Source organism: Rhododendron vialii, chromosome 7a (assembly GCF_030253575.1).
Source record: "Rhododendron vialii isolate Sample 1 chromosome 7a, ASM3025357v1".
NCBI classification, from domain to species: Eukaryota; Viridiplantae; Streptophyta; class Magnoliopsida; order Ericales; family Ericaceae; genus Rhododendron; species Rhododendron vialii.
The window spans coordinates 41,729,238-41,744,605 of record NC_080563.1 but is presented as its reverse complement, the minus strand read 5'-3'; the positions used below and the strand labels follow the sequence as shown (position 1 = coordinate 41,744,605).

Below are 15,368 nucleotides of genomic sequence, written 5' to 3'. Positions count from 1 at the left end.
AAAAATGACGGCCCGTGTTTTGATAATTAATACTCATCGAGGATATTTTCAGTATTAATAAATATTTTTAACTTATTCTTGACGTAAATCTCTTCTCGCACCCCCCTGACACACGCACCTCCCGACCCCACCTTCCCTCTTTCGAAAATACCCCCACGCATCCCAGAAATACCGAACCCATTTTCTCTTTTTTTATTTATTTACATACAATGTTTATACTATGTAATCTGTATCTTTTTTCTCTTTTATTTATTTAATATTATTTTAGTATTCCAATTTTTAATTCGGTTGAATCGGTGGAATTTTTTTTATCATTTTATCTTCAATAGTTATAATGAATTTTTGGCACTAAGAAAGTTGTAGAATCAAATATCTCTTAGGGCTAATTAACGAGAGTCTTAGAAACAAAATTTAATTATGGGCATTTAAGATAAAATGATCAAAAAACTAAAATTTTTCCACCGGGTCAAACGGATTGAAATTTGGAACACTTAATTTTTTAACCTCTTTAGACAGTTTATTAAAAAATATGGTTAAAAAATTAAGTGTTCCAAATTTTAATCCGTTTGAACCGGTGGAAAGATTTTAGTTTTCAGATCATTTTATCCTAAATGGTCATAATTAAATTTTGACTCTAAAGCTCTCGTTGATTAGCCCTAAGGGATATTTGATTCTACAATTTTCTTAGGGCTAATTAACGAGAGTCCTAGAGTTAAAATTCAATTATGACCATTTAGGATAAAATGATCAGAAAACTAAAATCTTTTCACCGGTTCAAACGGATTGAAATTTGAAACACTTAATTTTTTAACTATATTTTTTAATATATAAACTGTATAAAGAGGTTAAAAAAATTAAGTTTTCCAAATTTCAATCCGTTTGAACGGGTGGAAAGATTTTAATTTTCTGATCATTTTATCCTAAATGGTCATAGTTAAATTTTGATTCTAGGACTCTCGTTGATTAGCCCTAAGAAAGTTATAGAATCAAATATCTCTTAGAACTAATCAACGAGAGCCCTGGAGTTAAAATTTAATTATGACCATTTAGGATAAAATAATCAGAAAACTAAAATCTTTCCATCGATTCAAACGAATTGAAATTTAGAAAAGTAATTAAAGTAAAAAAAATAAAACAGTAATTAAAGTCTTAGTAAAAAAAAATAGTGAAAGTAAAAAAAAAAAAGTATTTAAAGTCTTCTAAAAGTAAAACTAAAAAGAAACTAAAAAAAACCTAAAACTGGGGGCAGGGCGGGAAAAGGATGGGGGGGGAGACGGTGGGGCCAGAGGAGGGGTTGTCAGGGGTGTGAAAAGAACTTTTTATTTTTGACCGATATTAATTATCAAAACACGTCCTGAAGTATCATATCTTTCCAAATGGCAAATAAATATTGGACTGGGCTAATTTATTGATACTCAACTTGACATAGGTAAAAGGCCTAATAATGAATTTATAGACCCAAGTCCACTGAACATCAGGTAAGTTACCCTAGGTTAAAGAAAAAGTAAAAAATCCGCGTCACTTTCATCGTCCTCAACAGCGACCTCGGATCTGCTGCTTCGGTCGATTGCGCCTCTCTTCTTCGTCGAGGTAGGTTCGAATCTTCTTCTTCGTCTTCTTCATCTTGGGGTGTTTCGAAGAGCGAGCTGTATGTTTTACGCATCGACATTCGAATTTGCGTGACCTTTTTATGTTATTGTTACAGGATGGACACAATGGATTTTGATAGGATCGACACAATGGATTTTGATGAAGAAAGGAGGTTCGTAGGTATGTATTATTTTAAAGTTGGAATAGATCGGGTTTGCTTTCCTTTACAATTTACATAAGGATAACATTTGGGCTTACATTTTGCAGCGTTTGTAAAGAAACATGCAAAGCTTTATCAAATAGGAACTGACACGGGTGCGCTTTACAATTCTTGGAATTGATTAGAATTTCGTTCCTTTGATGATATCTAATTGAATGGTCTATCTGTATGGTTGTGCAGGAGTGAGAAGGCTGCAAACAAAGTTGAAAAAGTTTAATATTAAGGACAAGTCTCCACCTAAATCCAAAAGAAAGGTATTGTTACACGAATTATACTACATGATTTAGTTCTCTTTATAAAGTGGAGTCTATGCGGATTTCTCTTTATAAAGTGGAGTCGATGTGGATTGTGCCCAGAGGAGGGGGGATAGGCCAATCACAATTTCTGTGATGATCAGTCCCACAACTCATCCACCAGACTATGTCAAAACAATATAGAAAATCATCCACGTATGCATGTCAATCTTGTATATCCTTGACTTCATCTGTGTCAAATATGACCAGTGTCTTAAGAAGCCTTGGACAGTTCAAGGTGCCAAGATCCCCTAGAGAGAGAGGCACCACATCGGAAAAACATAAAGTAATTAGATGAAGAAGAAATACCAGAAAGGAAAGAGAAGCAATCAGAAATGAAGAATGGAAAACAAGAAGTATGGTTGGAGACGAAGAAACCTTGAAGGAGGAAAATAAACAAAAAAGAAGAGAGGGATGGATGAATAATTGGTTAATTAGGGTTTCTGCAGTTTATTTTGGATGCCTATAGTAGGCCTTTTATGTGATATATCTTATTTATAGTTGGCAATTAAGAATTGAGTGATTAAGGATGCGGCCTTTGTGTTAGCATTGTGACCCTGTTCCTCATCCTTAAGTCAACTAACTTGGAAGGGTCATTGTCTTATTTTTACAAAAAGAATAGAATCCAAAAATCATTTTCCCACAACCCTAACCTAAACCACCAAAAAACTGAGGTGTTGGGAAATTAAAATCTCACACATTAGTAACTCAAAATGGGGCTAGGAGTTTGAGCCCACAACTTTCCTTAGGATTAAGAGTTCATTTCGTGCACTACAGGATTCACAGAGAAAGTTTGCTTTGAATGGCGGTGTTCTTATTATGGCCCTTCAGTATACACCATTTACACCAACACATTAACCCAATGTCTTCCACTTCAGTGGTTGAGACTTGAGAATTTGAGATAAACCATCCTACCATATAGGGGCTAATCCTTTTGCAATTGACCTTATTGCGAACCCATGTCTATTAGCAACTTTGAACTTATTATGTTACAAGGGCTTGTTATTTATGTCTCCTTAGGGGCTTACCACTCATCTCATGATTATGTCCATTATGTAGGAAAACATTTGAGAATCGAGTATGAATAAGTAAACCAGTATTTTATTGGTTAGTAATTAAGACAATCCAATCAGGTTGAAGTTAGTTAAATGCAAATGACATGAAAGTGTTGTCATGGAAGTTACTTTGAAGCATGACATGGGAGTGTTGTCATTGCCAAACGGCACTTGAACAAGCTCGTCTTTTGAGTAGGCTGTGATTCAAGATGCCTGAAATTCTTGGTTGGGAAGTGCACAATATAATGGAATTGACTTAATATTTGGCTTGGTGCTTGAGTGCTGAATGGTCATTCTATGTGTTGTGGTGCATATACGGGGAATGTCTTTGTGATAGGGTGTCTTTCATTTGATCCCCTTTTAGTAGTAGAATTATTGGGTAATTAGTTGCTGTGGAGGGTTTTGTAATGGTTCTTTTACTCACTTTTCGTTCTCGTAGACTGGTGACGCCCACTTGGTGTTCATTTATATGATCTCATAAATAGATGTATATATTAATAACAAAAAAAAGTCTTCAGTTGATCCCCACTTACGTAGATAATACTTGTTGGGTTGAAATGTTCATGCTACAAAATGTTGGTGTTGGATTTGGGGTGGCTAGGGGGCATGTATTGCCTTTTGAAGTGATCAAATTTAGTACACCAAGCATGATTTTGAGACCAAATTTGTGAAAAGATGAGAAGTATGTAATTTTCCGCCCAATGACATGTTGGAAACCATGGGTCGAATGACTAAAATTAAATGCTAGTTGTATAATTGTAAAAGTTGGATGGGGTGAAAGGATTTTAGAAAAAATGGAAAAGAAAAATAAAAAAGGTATTTTGCTTGTGTTGACTCATCTCAACTTTGTGGTTTTTGGTGAACTACACCTATTTGATAGGTTTGGTGAAGGGTTAGTAGGTCAGACAAGGGTTTTTACACCTTCTCTCAACCCTCTGAAGCTGTAGGCCTCGCCTCGCTTCTCCTTGTGCTTGCATACGTTTTTAGAACAGCCTCTTGTGCTGTCTCTGATGCTGCTTCGTCTGGAAGAACTTCCTCAAGGTGATGCCTTACAAGCTTCGACAAATATCTACCTTAGTCTTATCGACCTTAGGTCTATCGGGTCAGCAAAACATATATTAGCTCGGGCCAGCCGTGTAATATAAGAATTAAAATGAAGGCTGATTTTAGCAGAAGTGTGATGGGCCATGCCATTTCATTGTCCCCCACCAAAGAGGAAAGCATCATTTTCAGCGTTTTGATGCAAGGCTTAACGAAAAAGACCAAAATGAGAACCAATGTCAAAGTATGACACTGACTTTTTGGTGCAATGATGGCCTATATGTGGTGAAGCTTTAGGGATTGTTTAGGTTTGACTGACTGGAGTTTTGCAGCTGAAAATGGCACTTTTTGGGGCATTTGAACTGTAACATCGGAAGGGCTACTATGAGGAAGAAGAACAAGAACGAAATAGGAGTCGCGCCCTCACAAGAACTAGGCAGAGCCTCACAAAATCAACTCTTCTAAACAGAATTCATAGGTATTTATAGGCTGCTAGGCTTCTACTCCGACAACAGATATGACTCAAGACTTAACAGAATTATCAAAATAATAAGTATAAAATTGTATGCAATATCCTAAGATAAAAAGGCCCTAGGTGTTGTACTTGGGAGTTTTTAGATTTGCCCTTTTTTGTCCTGTACTCTGCATGATGACATCCAGTGGTCGTAGAAGTCGACAATGGTTTGAGCAGATAAAGTATAGGCAGTGTCCCTCACAGTGGTTTAACCTCACAACTGCACTTGTCAAGTGGCCTAAAATTTCCTTTGCCATTTCAACTCAACAATAGCACATCATGACTCATCAATATGGGTAATCATTACCCTATCCATGAAATGGCTTTGAGGGAAATTATGTGGTTTCACATGTTGCTCATAAAGAACATGTCTCTGAAGTGCTCATGTAAAATCAGTCTCTGCTGCAGCCTTTTGCAGAAGGTTGCGTAATGTGCTTCTGCTTGAACTACGATTGGGGTGGTGCCATGAACATATTCAAGACATACGAAATTGGTTGATATGATATTGCGTCGTCTCAACTATATTTCACCTTTTTTACATTCTATTTTAGAAAATTGGAGTAAAACTAGTAATAGAGAAATTCTATTATTCATGAGTATTATGTTTTTTTTTGATAAGCAAAGGATTATACAACCAAAAAGGCATTAAGGGAATGCCGCCCATATACAATTGAAGGCCACAAGACAAAAAGGCCCTATACGCTTGTACTCCTATTCGACTGAAAAAGCTCAAACCAATCTAAAAATTGGTCAAGAGATGGAGAACAATCATACTTGTCCCAACTATACAAGCTATTTAGCAAAAAACTTTTAATTTTAGATAAAGGCTTTTCAACCCCTTCAAAGCACCACAAATTTCTTTCACGCCAAATCACCCACATCAAACAAAGAGGGATCATAGCCCAAACACGCTTTCTTTTTTCCCCACTTTGGCCCCATTCCAAGCAATTAAGAGTTCCATGACACTACTCGAAACAACCCATTGTATCCCAAACCAAAAGAAGATCAAGGACCAAAGGTCCCACGCCACCGAGCAATGAAGGAGGAGGTGATTGACTGTCTCTACATCCCTTTTGCACATACAACACCTATTTACCACGATTCTCCTTCTCCGAATCAAATTATCGATAGTAAGAATCTTGCCTTGTACCGCGCACCAAACAAATAAACTCACTCTAAGCGGAGCCGCAGTTTTCCAAATAGCTTGCCAAGGAAAAGAGGGATTACCCCTCCGACATAAAGCATGATAAAAGGAATTCACCCGAAAGGCTCCAGATGGGGATAGGCTCCACCGCATCTCATCCTCCCCTTCTCCTAAGCCCCGCACATCATACACTCTAGAGAGCAAAACCATCAAAGCCGCCGCCTCCTCTGCATACACATCTATACGCAAGCGGATATCCCAAACAATAACTCCATTGTGGACTTTGAGGTAATCACAAACTTTCGCATCTCTGTCACAGGCTAAAAGATAAATATTCGGAAAAGTTTCTTTCAAACATGCATCCCCACACCATACATGCTCCCTAAACTTCACTCTACACCCATCACCAACCGCCCTACAAGTATTCTTATCAAAAGCCTCCCCATCCATTCATAATGCCCCTCCAAAGCCTTCTTGTAACATAATACTCTGAGACTTCCGATTCAGAGTATTATGTTACAAGAAGCCAGTACATCATTATACAGGGAAAACGTAGAAACCCTAAGTAAACCCTATTACATGAAAGGACAATACTACGGTTGCAACTAAACATTATAACATCATAAACATTAATATTCTAACAAAAACTATAGCAGTAATGCAGAATATGGATATGATGCAACGTTCACCACAATTATGCAATAAGCTTCCTGTGTCAAGTATCTCATACACTTCTACCCTTATCCACATGTCAAGTGCTCAACATTGGTACTTGATTCATTTTGATGAGTCTACTAACGTTTGACGTAGCACATGATAGGACATGGATTGAGTGGGAGGCTAGTAATATATCTAGATTGGTTTTTTTAGGTGATCTGTGGTTGTTGGATATTTGGTTTCTGTTTTTCAGTTTCAGTTTTTGTGTAAATGTGAATTGTCTTTTCTGTATGAGAGGTGCTATTGGTACCAACCTATGGTTGTACATACGGCGTACATCGCCGTGTGGCCGCTACGTGTCTCACACAAATGATCCGATCCGTTGGATTTTAAAATATTTTTTCAAGTGGCCCTGTAGGGAATTAGCTCAATTGAGTAAGTGTAAGTACTTGATCCAATCTTCTACTTTTCCATTCAGAAGTCATCGGATCATTTGTGTGGGACTGGTGGTTTGCCCTACACGGTGATGTACGCTGTATGTGCAACCATAGGTAGGGGTACCAATAGCATTAACGTTTCTGTATAGCATATTGCTCTTGTCAATTGAAGGATTTTCATGGACTTTTTTTATTTTTATTTTCGCAGGATAAAATTGTTTTGGATGGAAGCAGAACCACAGGTATGTATTGCCATTTAAAGTTTGGATATCTCCTTGTTATCATCTCTATATTTGTTTTCTGCTCTACCCTTAATGTTTTCCCCCATTTTGAGTTCGCAGTGGTGCTTGCATGAATTTTTTTTATTATGCGGTCAATATTTATTGTAGCAGCGGATACATATCCAGGATTTTTAACCTCCGATTCCGATAATTAGCGAGATGTCAAGCAATAGTAGTCATATTGTTGTTCGCTGCATCACAGATGCCAATATGCGTTGCTTTATAGGTTTTGAAAACATTGGTTCCATGCTTTGAATGGTTCTTTAATGTGTTCGTGAACTTAATTAATGTTGACTTGAAGTAAATTGGGCTCTCCGTATTTGTCCAATTGTCGGATTCATCCAATTTCTACGTGAAGGCCACGGGGACACACCAAAATGATGTTTACAAGGCGCCTTAAGAAAATTCATGCATAATATAGGAGTTCTGTCATATTGTTTGTAGTAAATTTGAATTGCAATGAGGCTAGGTGAAGTCCAACTAAACGAGTATCGAGTATCCGACCCGGGTACTTTACACATTTTGAAGGAACCATGTCACACAGATTTTAAGGATATTATTGGCCTTATGTTATTGCTGATAGAGAGTCTTGGGCTTGATGTGTAGAAAACCATAGAATAGCTTCTTCTTCTTTTTCCAGATGGACTACAAATACAATTATCCATACAGTAGCCACTGTTTCCAGTTTATTTATCCTAGTTCCTTCTGCAAGATCAGCTTTTTGTTGTCACTAATAGTATTTGGTCTATAGGGACTTACTAGTAAGTTCACGAAATTGCTCGGGGAATGGAAATTTTTATACATTTTTCTATTTATTTTTGATGGAATTAGAGATGATGGGCATTATGAATACCATGTTTTTTGCTGACTTTATTTTTAAGAAGGAATAGGGGTCCCACACAAAAGCCCAATAAAGAAAAATCTCTCTAAGTGCCTCTCTTTTTGCCCCATTGGGTTGGGGCGACATGGTTGTTAAACTCTCTTTCTTTGCTACAACTCGTGTTTTGAGATTTTGACTCAGTTTTGGGGCCGCCCAGTAGAAATGCATGAATGACTGTCCTTCCAAGAGTCTCTGTGGTTTCAATTGCAACTAGAATGGGGTCCAAATCTTCATTGATCTCTTTCCATGGAGCTTGAGAGTTATCAGAGCTACCCTGATCCATGCTTTTAAGGACCCGCGAAGCAGATTTGCAGTCAGAAATGAAGTCGTCATATATTGACATTGTCTCCACAACTAAAGCTGCGTCTATATGATCTAAAGGATAAAATGAGCCCAGTGGTGATGGAGACTCTGGGAGGACGCCCTTTGGAGTATCGAAGTTATGTAGACTAGCAAGACTGTTACCCATGTCATCGTTATTTCCCTGGCCAAGGGTTGTCGAGAAAACCTTTCTTCAACATAAGGAGGATTTTCCCCTAGGAAACTCCAATGTGCAAACTTTTTCCCATATTTTGCTTAGAAAGCATAAAAACGAGCTTACAATCTCTCAATAAGATATCAAAGCTCCCAATATGATAAAAGTTCAATTCCTCATGAGCAAAACCCAAATTGATACACCCAATGTATCCGAAACAGGACCCAATTTAGACCGCCAAACAAAAGACACAAGGAGACTAATATTCATACAGATGCACAGTTTCATAGAACCAAAAGTTATCCTTGATCAGGGACGTTGAACTCAGAACCCATAAGCATCACACCAGAACTAGGCAGCATCAAGATCTGCCAAATTTCAAAATGAAAAATCGGCAGTCGATGGCTGCTTTTGAGCTTCGTAAGCTCGTCTAAGCAGTCCACCGCTTTTTATCTCTGCCTACATGAACTTGAACAGAGTACTGCCAGGTCTGAATTAGATCTGAAGGAACAACGATTGGTGGGCCAGTGGCCACAAAGGTGAGAGATTGAACGAACTGTCCGGAAACTCAAATAGACCAGACAGATCCCAATAGACAGTGATCGCTAAGATTAGGATGCTCCTGAGACTATAACTTGAAAACACATGCACAGTGGGTTTTGATCAATTGGGTCAATCTGGGTTTTGTATAGGTGGGTAGGCAATCTGCGATGCATGGAGGATATGGTGGGGGCAGTGAAAATAAGAAAGAAAAAGCAGAAAGAAAGGATTCTCTTCCCTGCAAACGGCCAGTTATAGGAGGATGTACAGGCAACAACTAAAGTGGTGCTGCACCATCATTAGCACCATCTTATGTGATTGTTCAGTTACTTTGGAGATTAGAATACATGGGTTAGGGATTTCTTTGGTTGCTTGTGCAGAAGAACTATTTACAGTGAACTTTGTTTATAGTGGTCATTTTTATCATTTTGACTGAACACATGTAACAGGTTTACCATGCTTGTCGTTGGCAAGATTCGTTGGACTTCAGTTATACATAATGATGGTGCTAATTTTACTTGTTGACGATGTTATTCTGTCTAATTCTAATGATTCTTTTGCATCGTTAGAAGTGGAAAAGCAATCGAAAACTAAGATGGACACTGAAGTTGACAAACCTCTTCCGATGCCAGAAAGAAAGGTGCGTGCAGAATTAGATTCTCTTGTTCTTTTCTTGGACAGCTCTTTTATACATGTATGCATGCGATTTTTACTTCCACCTCGTACAATTCGTTTAAGTTTGGCAGATTATAAATTCAGGCTTATCTACTATTTTCGTCGTCGTAAAATACTGCAAGTTTCAAAGTCATCCTGAACACAATTGCACTTGTCAATTTGGTCCTTATAGTTTGAGACAAATTCCAATTTTATGTGTCAATGATGGAAATTGCTGAGGTGGCTAACGGTGGCTGGGTTTGGTGGTGGAGGTGCCCAGAGGCAGAGGAATTGGTGGTTGGGTGAGTTGGGTCATGGGTGGTGGCGGGGAAGAACTGAAGTGGTTGTGGCGGCTGCTGCTGGTGGTTATGATTTAGGGTTTGGAAGGAAGAAGGGATAGTTTTGGAATTATGGAGGTCTGGTGAGAAAATTACAAAAGAAAGGTCAACTAATAAACGGTTTTGGCAGTCCTTGTTCATGCCATCACGTGAGGTTTGGGTGCATTGGTCTTAGTCTTGTTTGATAAACGTGATTTTTTATGGTGGTTTGGTTCGGTAAGATTATAGGAGTACTTGAATAGATTGCACGGAAGTTCTGATTCTGTTGGTTTGCGGTCTACTTAATTGACCAGAATGAAGCATCTTTGGTCAGGGTTTTACAATGTATAGAAGTCAGCCCTCGTTAATTGAGTCCAAGTTGGAACTCTACAATTCTTAGAATCCTTAGCTTGTATTTTATGTATCTGTATTAGTGATCTGAAAGTGATAACAGTCTCTTTCCCTACATATGGAGTTGAGAATTTGGAATCACATTTATCTTAAATAAAATGCAGACATACAAGATTTACTTGGACGAAAAACACAAGGGTGGCTTACCTTTCGCTGGAAAAAGATATCTTGAAAGTGAAGAAGCTTGGTTATCTTATCACACAAAATTCCTGGAAAAAGTTTTCGGCAGGTGCCAATTGTTTTGACCATTTGTTTGTCATTGTATAGAAAATTGATTCACCCATTGATGTCTGTAATGCTTACACCTCTTTCCTTGGATGTCTCCAGTTGTGCATCTGAAATGATTGAGCCTGGTTTTGGAGTTACTGGTATCTTTTTTGCCCTGCTTACAGAGGAGGAGTTGAAACAACTGGGAGGTTGCTCTCTCTCTCTCTCTCTCTCTCTCTCTCTCTCTCTCTCTGTGAACCAACTGGAAGTTATTCGCTTAATTGCTTTTCAGGCATGGATGGAGTAAAGATTTTTGCAGAAAAACCCTGTCATTGTGAATACTTCTGACTCGGTAGAACTATTATGTGAGGGATGGAGTTTACTTCTCTCATAATTTGGTTCTTGTCTGGTTGTATGAAGTCTATGAAGGAGTCTTTTTTCATCGTTCGGAGGCCCTAAAATAGGGGAGATTACTTCACTTATAATTTGATTCTGGTCTGTTTGCATGAAGTCTCTGAATGAGTCTTATTTCATCTTTCGGAGGCTGTAAAATACTACTCTATTTTACTTTGTGATTTCTTATGAAGTAGCAAGGAAAATGCCATCTCCTACAATCCATGAATCTCCTATTGTTTTTTTTTAGTTGTAATTACCCACTTAGAGGGCGGATTTGGCATATGATCTCCAAGTCGTGTGTGGCCACATTCATCACCAATTCAGTTAGTTTGGAGCATTTACTCCTAGATGTTCTTAGAGCATCCCTTCTATGTTCTTCCTCAATCATTTCATTATGGAAATCTGGGTCTATTCCAAATCCGAGGAGAGAGAAATCTAAACCCGGCCAGACCTCTTTTAGTCTCTTATCCTTTGAAGTTTGATCCATCATCTTTTGCTCCTCTCCTGTCATTTTATTTCATTGTGAGGAATTCTAATCGTACAAAAAAAAATTATATATGAACAAAACTCAGTAAACAGCAGTCGTTTCTTTCAGGTATTTCAAAACTGTACGTTATAGTTTTGTACTAATTACTTACTTTCTTTGTATGAAAGTAGGCCTTGTTAATGGACTGAATTTTCATAAGCACCTATTCCCCTTTTCCAAGTTTCCTAGAATAGAGTAGATTATGATTAACGAATGACAAAAAAAACAAAAAAGAGTAGAGTAGATTAGGATTAAAGAATGACAAAAAAAGAAAAGAGGACCGGGTTCAATTAGGATTCAAATCTAGTAATTCAAATATGGATCAGATTTGGATTATATCGGATTAATTCCGTTAACAATCTGTTCCGAATTTTATTTATAAATAAAGGCAAAGTACGGATTGTCTCCCTATGGTTTAGGTTTTTGAAGCATCAAATGAGCAATTAACCTCATTGAGCTTTTGGATTAAAGTGCTATACTAACAATGTTAACAGAAGATCTGAAAATGACTTTTGATACCCCCTCTACCTTCTCTATCAACGTAGCTAACTTGAGAATAATTACTTTTTCAATATTCAAAAAACAGACTTGACAATACCTGATTTTTTCTTTTCTTTTTTTCATTCTCGAGTTTTACTTCATGAAACTTTTAGTTAGGCGGTCAATTTTTTTTCTATTCCGTTTATAAAGTTAATTAGAAATTTTTTCATCAAACTAAAATGTATTATTATAACCTGAATTTCTCTAATTTTTCAATTGGTTCTTAGAATAGACAATACTTCAACATTCATGACTTTAAAAGAAAATGGGCTGACGTCCAGGCCAAAAACTACTCCACTTACCAAACATTGCTGTGTGTGTGTGTAAGTGCCCCTGCCACCTGTTCAAAATGAAACGATTCACCATGGCTCTCTCTCTCTCTCCAAATTAACCAACCAGCCACTTTTTTGTTCTCTCTCTCTCTCAATTTCTTTAAGTGTCGGTGGCATATAAATTAATAAAATCAATTATTAAATGACGCAAATCTACATATTGTGTCCATGACAACCTCCTAACAAAACCCAGTAGCTTGCTGGCATGTTTCAAATTTGTCAAGAATTCAGTGTGAAAATTGACATTGAAAACGATGAATCCCACTTTTTTTCATAGAAAACAGTAAGAATTGAGAAACTGAGCACAAACCATCACGTCGAGGCCGCCGTGCTCTTGACGGCAAACTGGACTGTACCGAATTTTTTTACGTCAGTGGTGGCCAAGGGGAGGGTGGTGGTTGAGGCGAAGCACAAAGATGGCATTTTAGCAAAAAATTGTGGACTTTGGAACTTATGGAAAGGAAGGGAAAGGGAGAGAAAATGGTAAAATAGAGTTCTAGGAATAGTAAAATTTTCTCCTCTTTTTTTTCCTTCCAGAAGTTCCAAACAGAGCGTTGCTACTGCAGAAAGTCTACAGCCACCGCACACAGTGTGGGGTCCACTCCGGACCTCGCATGGATGATCTGAGCCGTTCAATAATTTAAAAAAAAAAATCGAGTGGGCATAGCGAAACATCAGCTCGATCCGATATATGTAGGTGTTCGGATCAAGTTTTCATTTTTGGAAAATCGGAAAAAATGGAAAGATTAATTTTCTGGTGTACAGAAAGATGAGAAGGTTGATCCGAGCACTTACACATATCGGATCGAGCTGATGTTCTGCACTGCCCACTCGGTTTTTTTTTTTAAAATTATTGAACGGCTCGGATCATCCGTGCGAGACCCGGAGTGGGCCCCACACGGCGTGCCGTGGCCGGCCACCGCATTTTTGGTGCGGTGGCTGTAGCACTGCTGTTACTACTACCAGGAGTGAATTTATGGTGGTTGAAAGAATCGACTGAATCGGACGACAGAGAAGAGCAGAGAAACGCCACCGGGCAAACGAGGAGCACGAGGATAGATTTCCTCAACCGGTGCATCTTTGCAGACAGGTACCCGCCATAGTACTGTCTGCAGTTGTTGGGATTTTAGCTGAAGCAAATCAAAGCCGAGTGGAGTGGAGTGGCAAAATCTGCCTTTGTGATTAGTAATATTTTTTTGGCAGAGTGATTTTAATTTAACGGTCTTGATTTACATATTTTTTAATCTAAGAGTTCATATCCAATGAAAGCATCATGCTCCTATACCACTTGGGAGCATGACAAAAAATTTCCAAATGCATACATGTGTACATATAGACATCGAGGTGTAAGGATATATATGCATGTACTTTGTTCTTGTTTATTCAAGTTTCTTGTGAGATAGAAAGAGACGGATTGGAGCAGATTGTGCTTAGCCGAAAATGGCTTGAGAGGGAATACATTTGCAGGCCCATTCAAAATACTACTCCAGTAAAACTTTCCCAGGGAGAGATGGGAAATGTGCATGCTCAGACTAAAAAATCTTCGAGATATGTATGGGTGTACTTTTGGTTTGTTTGTTGACCTACGGAGGATAGTGATTTGGCAGAAACCCTCTTTTTATGTTTTGCACCAAAATGGTTAACTGACAATTTCTGTGCATACATCTGCAACTTAACAAGTCTTTCTTCTCTAATTTGATGAAAACCTATTACCGAGTGATAAACAATATTTCGGATACAACTGAGTAGGGCAAACGAGCGAGCTTTGTCGAGTTCGAGCTCGACTCATTTTGTAAACAAGCAAAAAATTTGAGTTCGAGCCCTTAACAAGTCAAACTTTGTCATTTGCTAAACGAGTCTCTTTAATTGAGCTGAGTTTTTGTCGAAACTCGGTGACGAGTCGATCCGAGCTGCTCAATTCATTCGCAGCCTAAAAACTGAGGGGATCTGTTGAGCCTAGAGAGGTGTGCGGAACTGGCTCCTCTCCAATTTGACTGTTCGATGTCCCCCTCTAGTTTCACTTTTTGTATGTTTCATCTCGGGCTCATAACAATGATAAAAAAAACCCCTCCAGTTTCGCTTTCTGTATGTTTCATATCGGGCTCATAACAATGATAAAAAATGCTCCCAATATAGATCTCATTGAGACCTTCATCCACCACGACTAATGCTAATTGGATACTGACCAATACCTGAACAACACATTTTTATTGAAAAAATTTATAGATGTGTGTGCAATACTTTTTTTCCCAAATATAAATGCATGCTGATCAGTATCCAATCGATATAATTTTTGGTGAGGTTGAATTTCTCGACGAGATCTACAACGCAAACACAATCATTATTGTGGGCTCGGGATGGGACAACAGCAAAACTGGAGGTGGACCGGAGACAGTCGAACTGAGGAGGAGCCCGTTTCTATGGGATTTGCGCAGCAAGCACCACCGGAGAGGTAATGATATCTCAAAGTCAAATACTCCACTAACCATCAGCAAAATGGCGGACCAAAATAAATAAATAAAATCAGCAAAATGGGTCCAAATGGTGCGCCTTTCTCGCAAAGACGTCGGTCAGTTCGTTTTGGGATTTTTATTTTGGAATTTCGATAGGGGAGAGAAATAAATAGAGAAAACGAAAGTAATAATTAAGAGAAAATTTGTTAGAAATCGTGCGCAAAGAGGGAGTTCCAAATCCAAAATTCCAAAATGAACATGGAACGATGGTCCACTTTTGGGAAAGATTTTAGGCGGTTCCGGAGACCCTTTAAAAAACTTCTACAAAACCCTCCAAATCTTAATCTCATAGTTTTCGATCAAATTTTGATGATTTGAGCCGCTCAATGTGTTCAAAACGTGATT

General features: G+C 38.2%; 1 protein-coding gene across 9 annotated transcripts; it reads left to right on the top strand.

Moving 5' to 3' along the window:
- The first annotated feature begins 1,413 nt into the window (after positions 1–1,413).
- LOC131333871 (uncharacterized) lies at positions 1,414–11,330 on the top strand. Of its 9 annotated transcripts, none has more exons than XM_058368666.1 (9): positions 1,414–1,590; positions 1,706–1,770; positions 1,858–1,905; positions 1,991–2,064; positions 7,160–7,193; positions 9,700–9,767; positions 10,614–10,738; positions 10,837–10,925; positions 11,009–11,330. In XM_058368666.1, exons 2-9 carry the CDS (start codon positions 1,707–1,709, stop codon positions 11,062–11,064), a joined length of 558 nt encoding a protein of 185 aa, XP_058224649.1. In that variant the 5' UTR covers positions 1,414–1,590; position 1,706; the 3' UTR covers positions 11,065–11,330. The 9 variants fall into 9 exon arrangements, with proteins under 9 accessions (XP_058224649.1, XP_058224647.1, XP_058224642.1 ...); XM_058368664.1 differs by having other exon boundaries at positions 9,697–9,767; XM_058368659.1 differs by having other exon boundaries at positions 9,697–9,767; positions 10,837–11,330.
- The last annotated feature ends 4,038 nt before the right edge of the window (positions 11,331–15,368 follow it).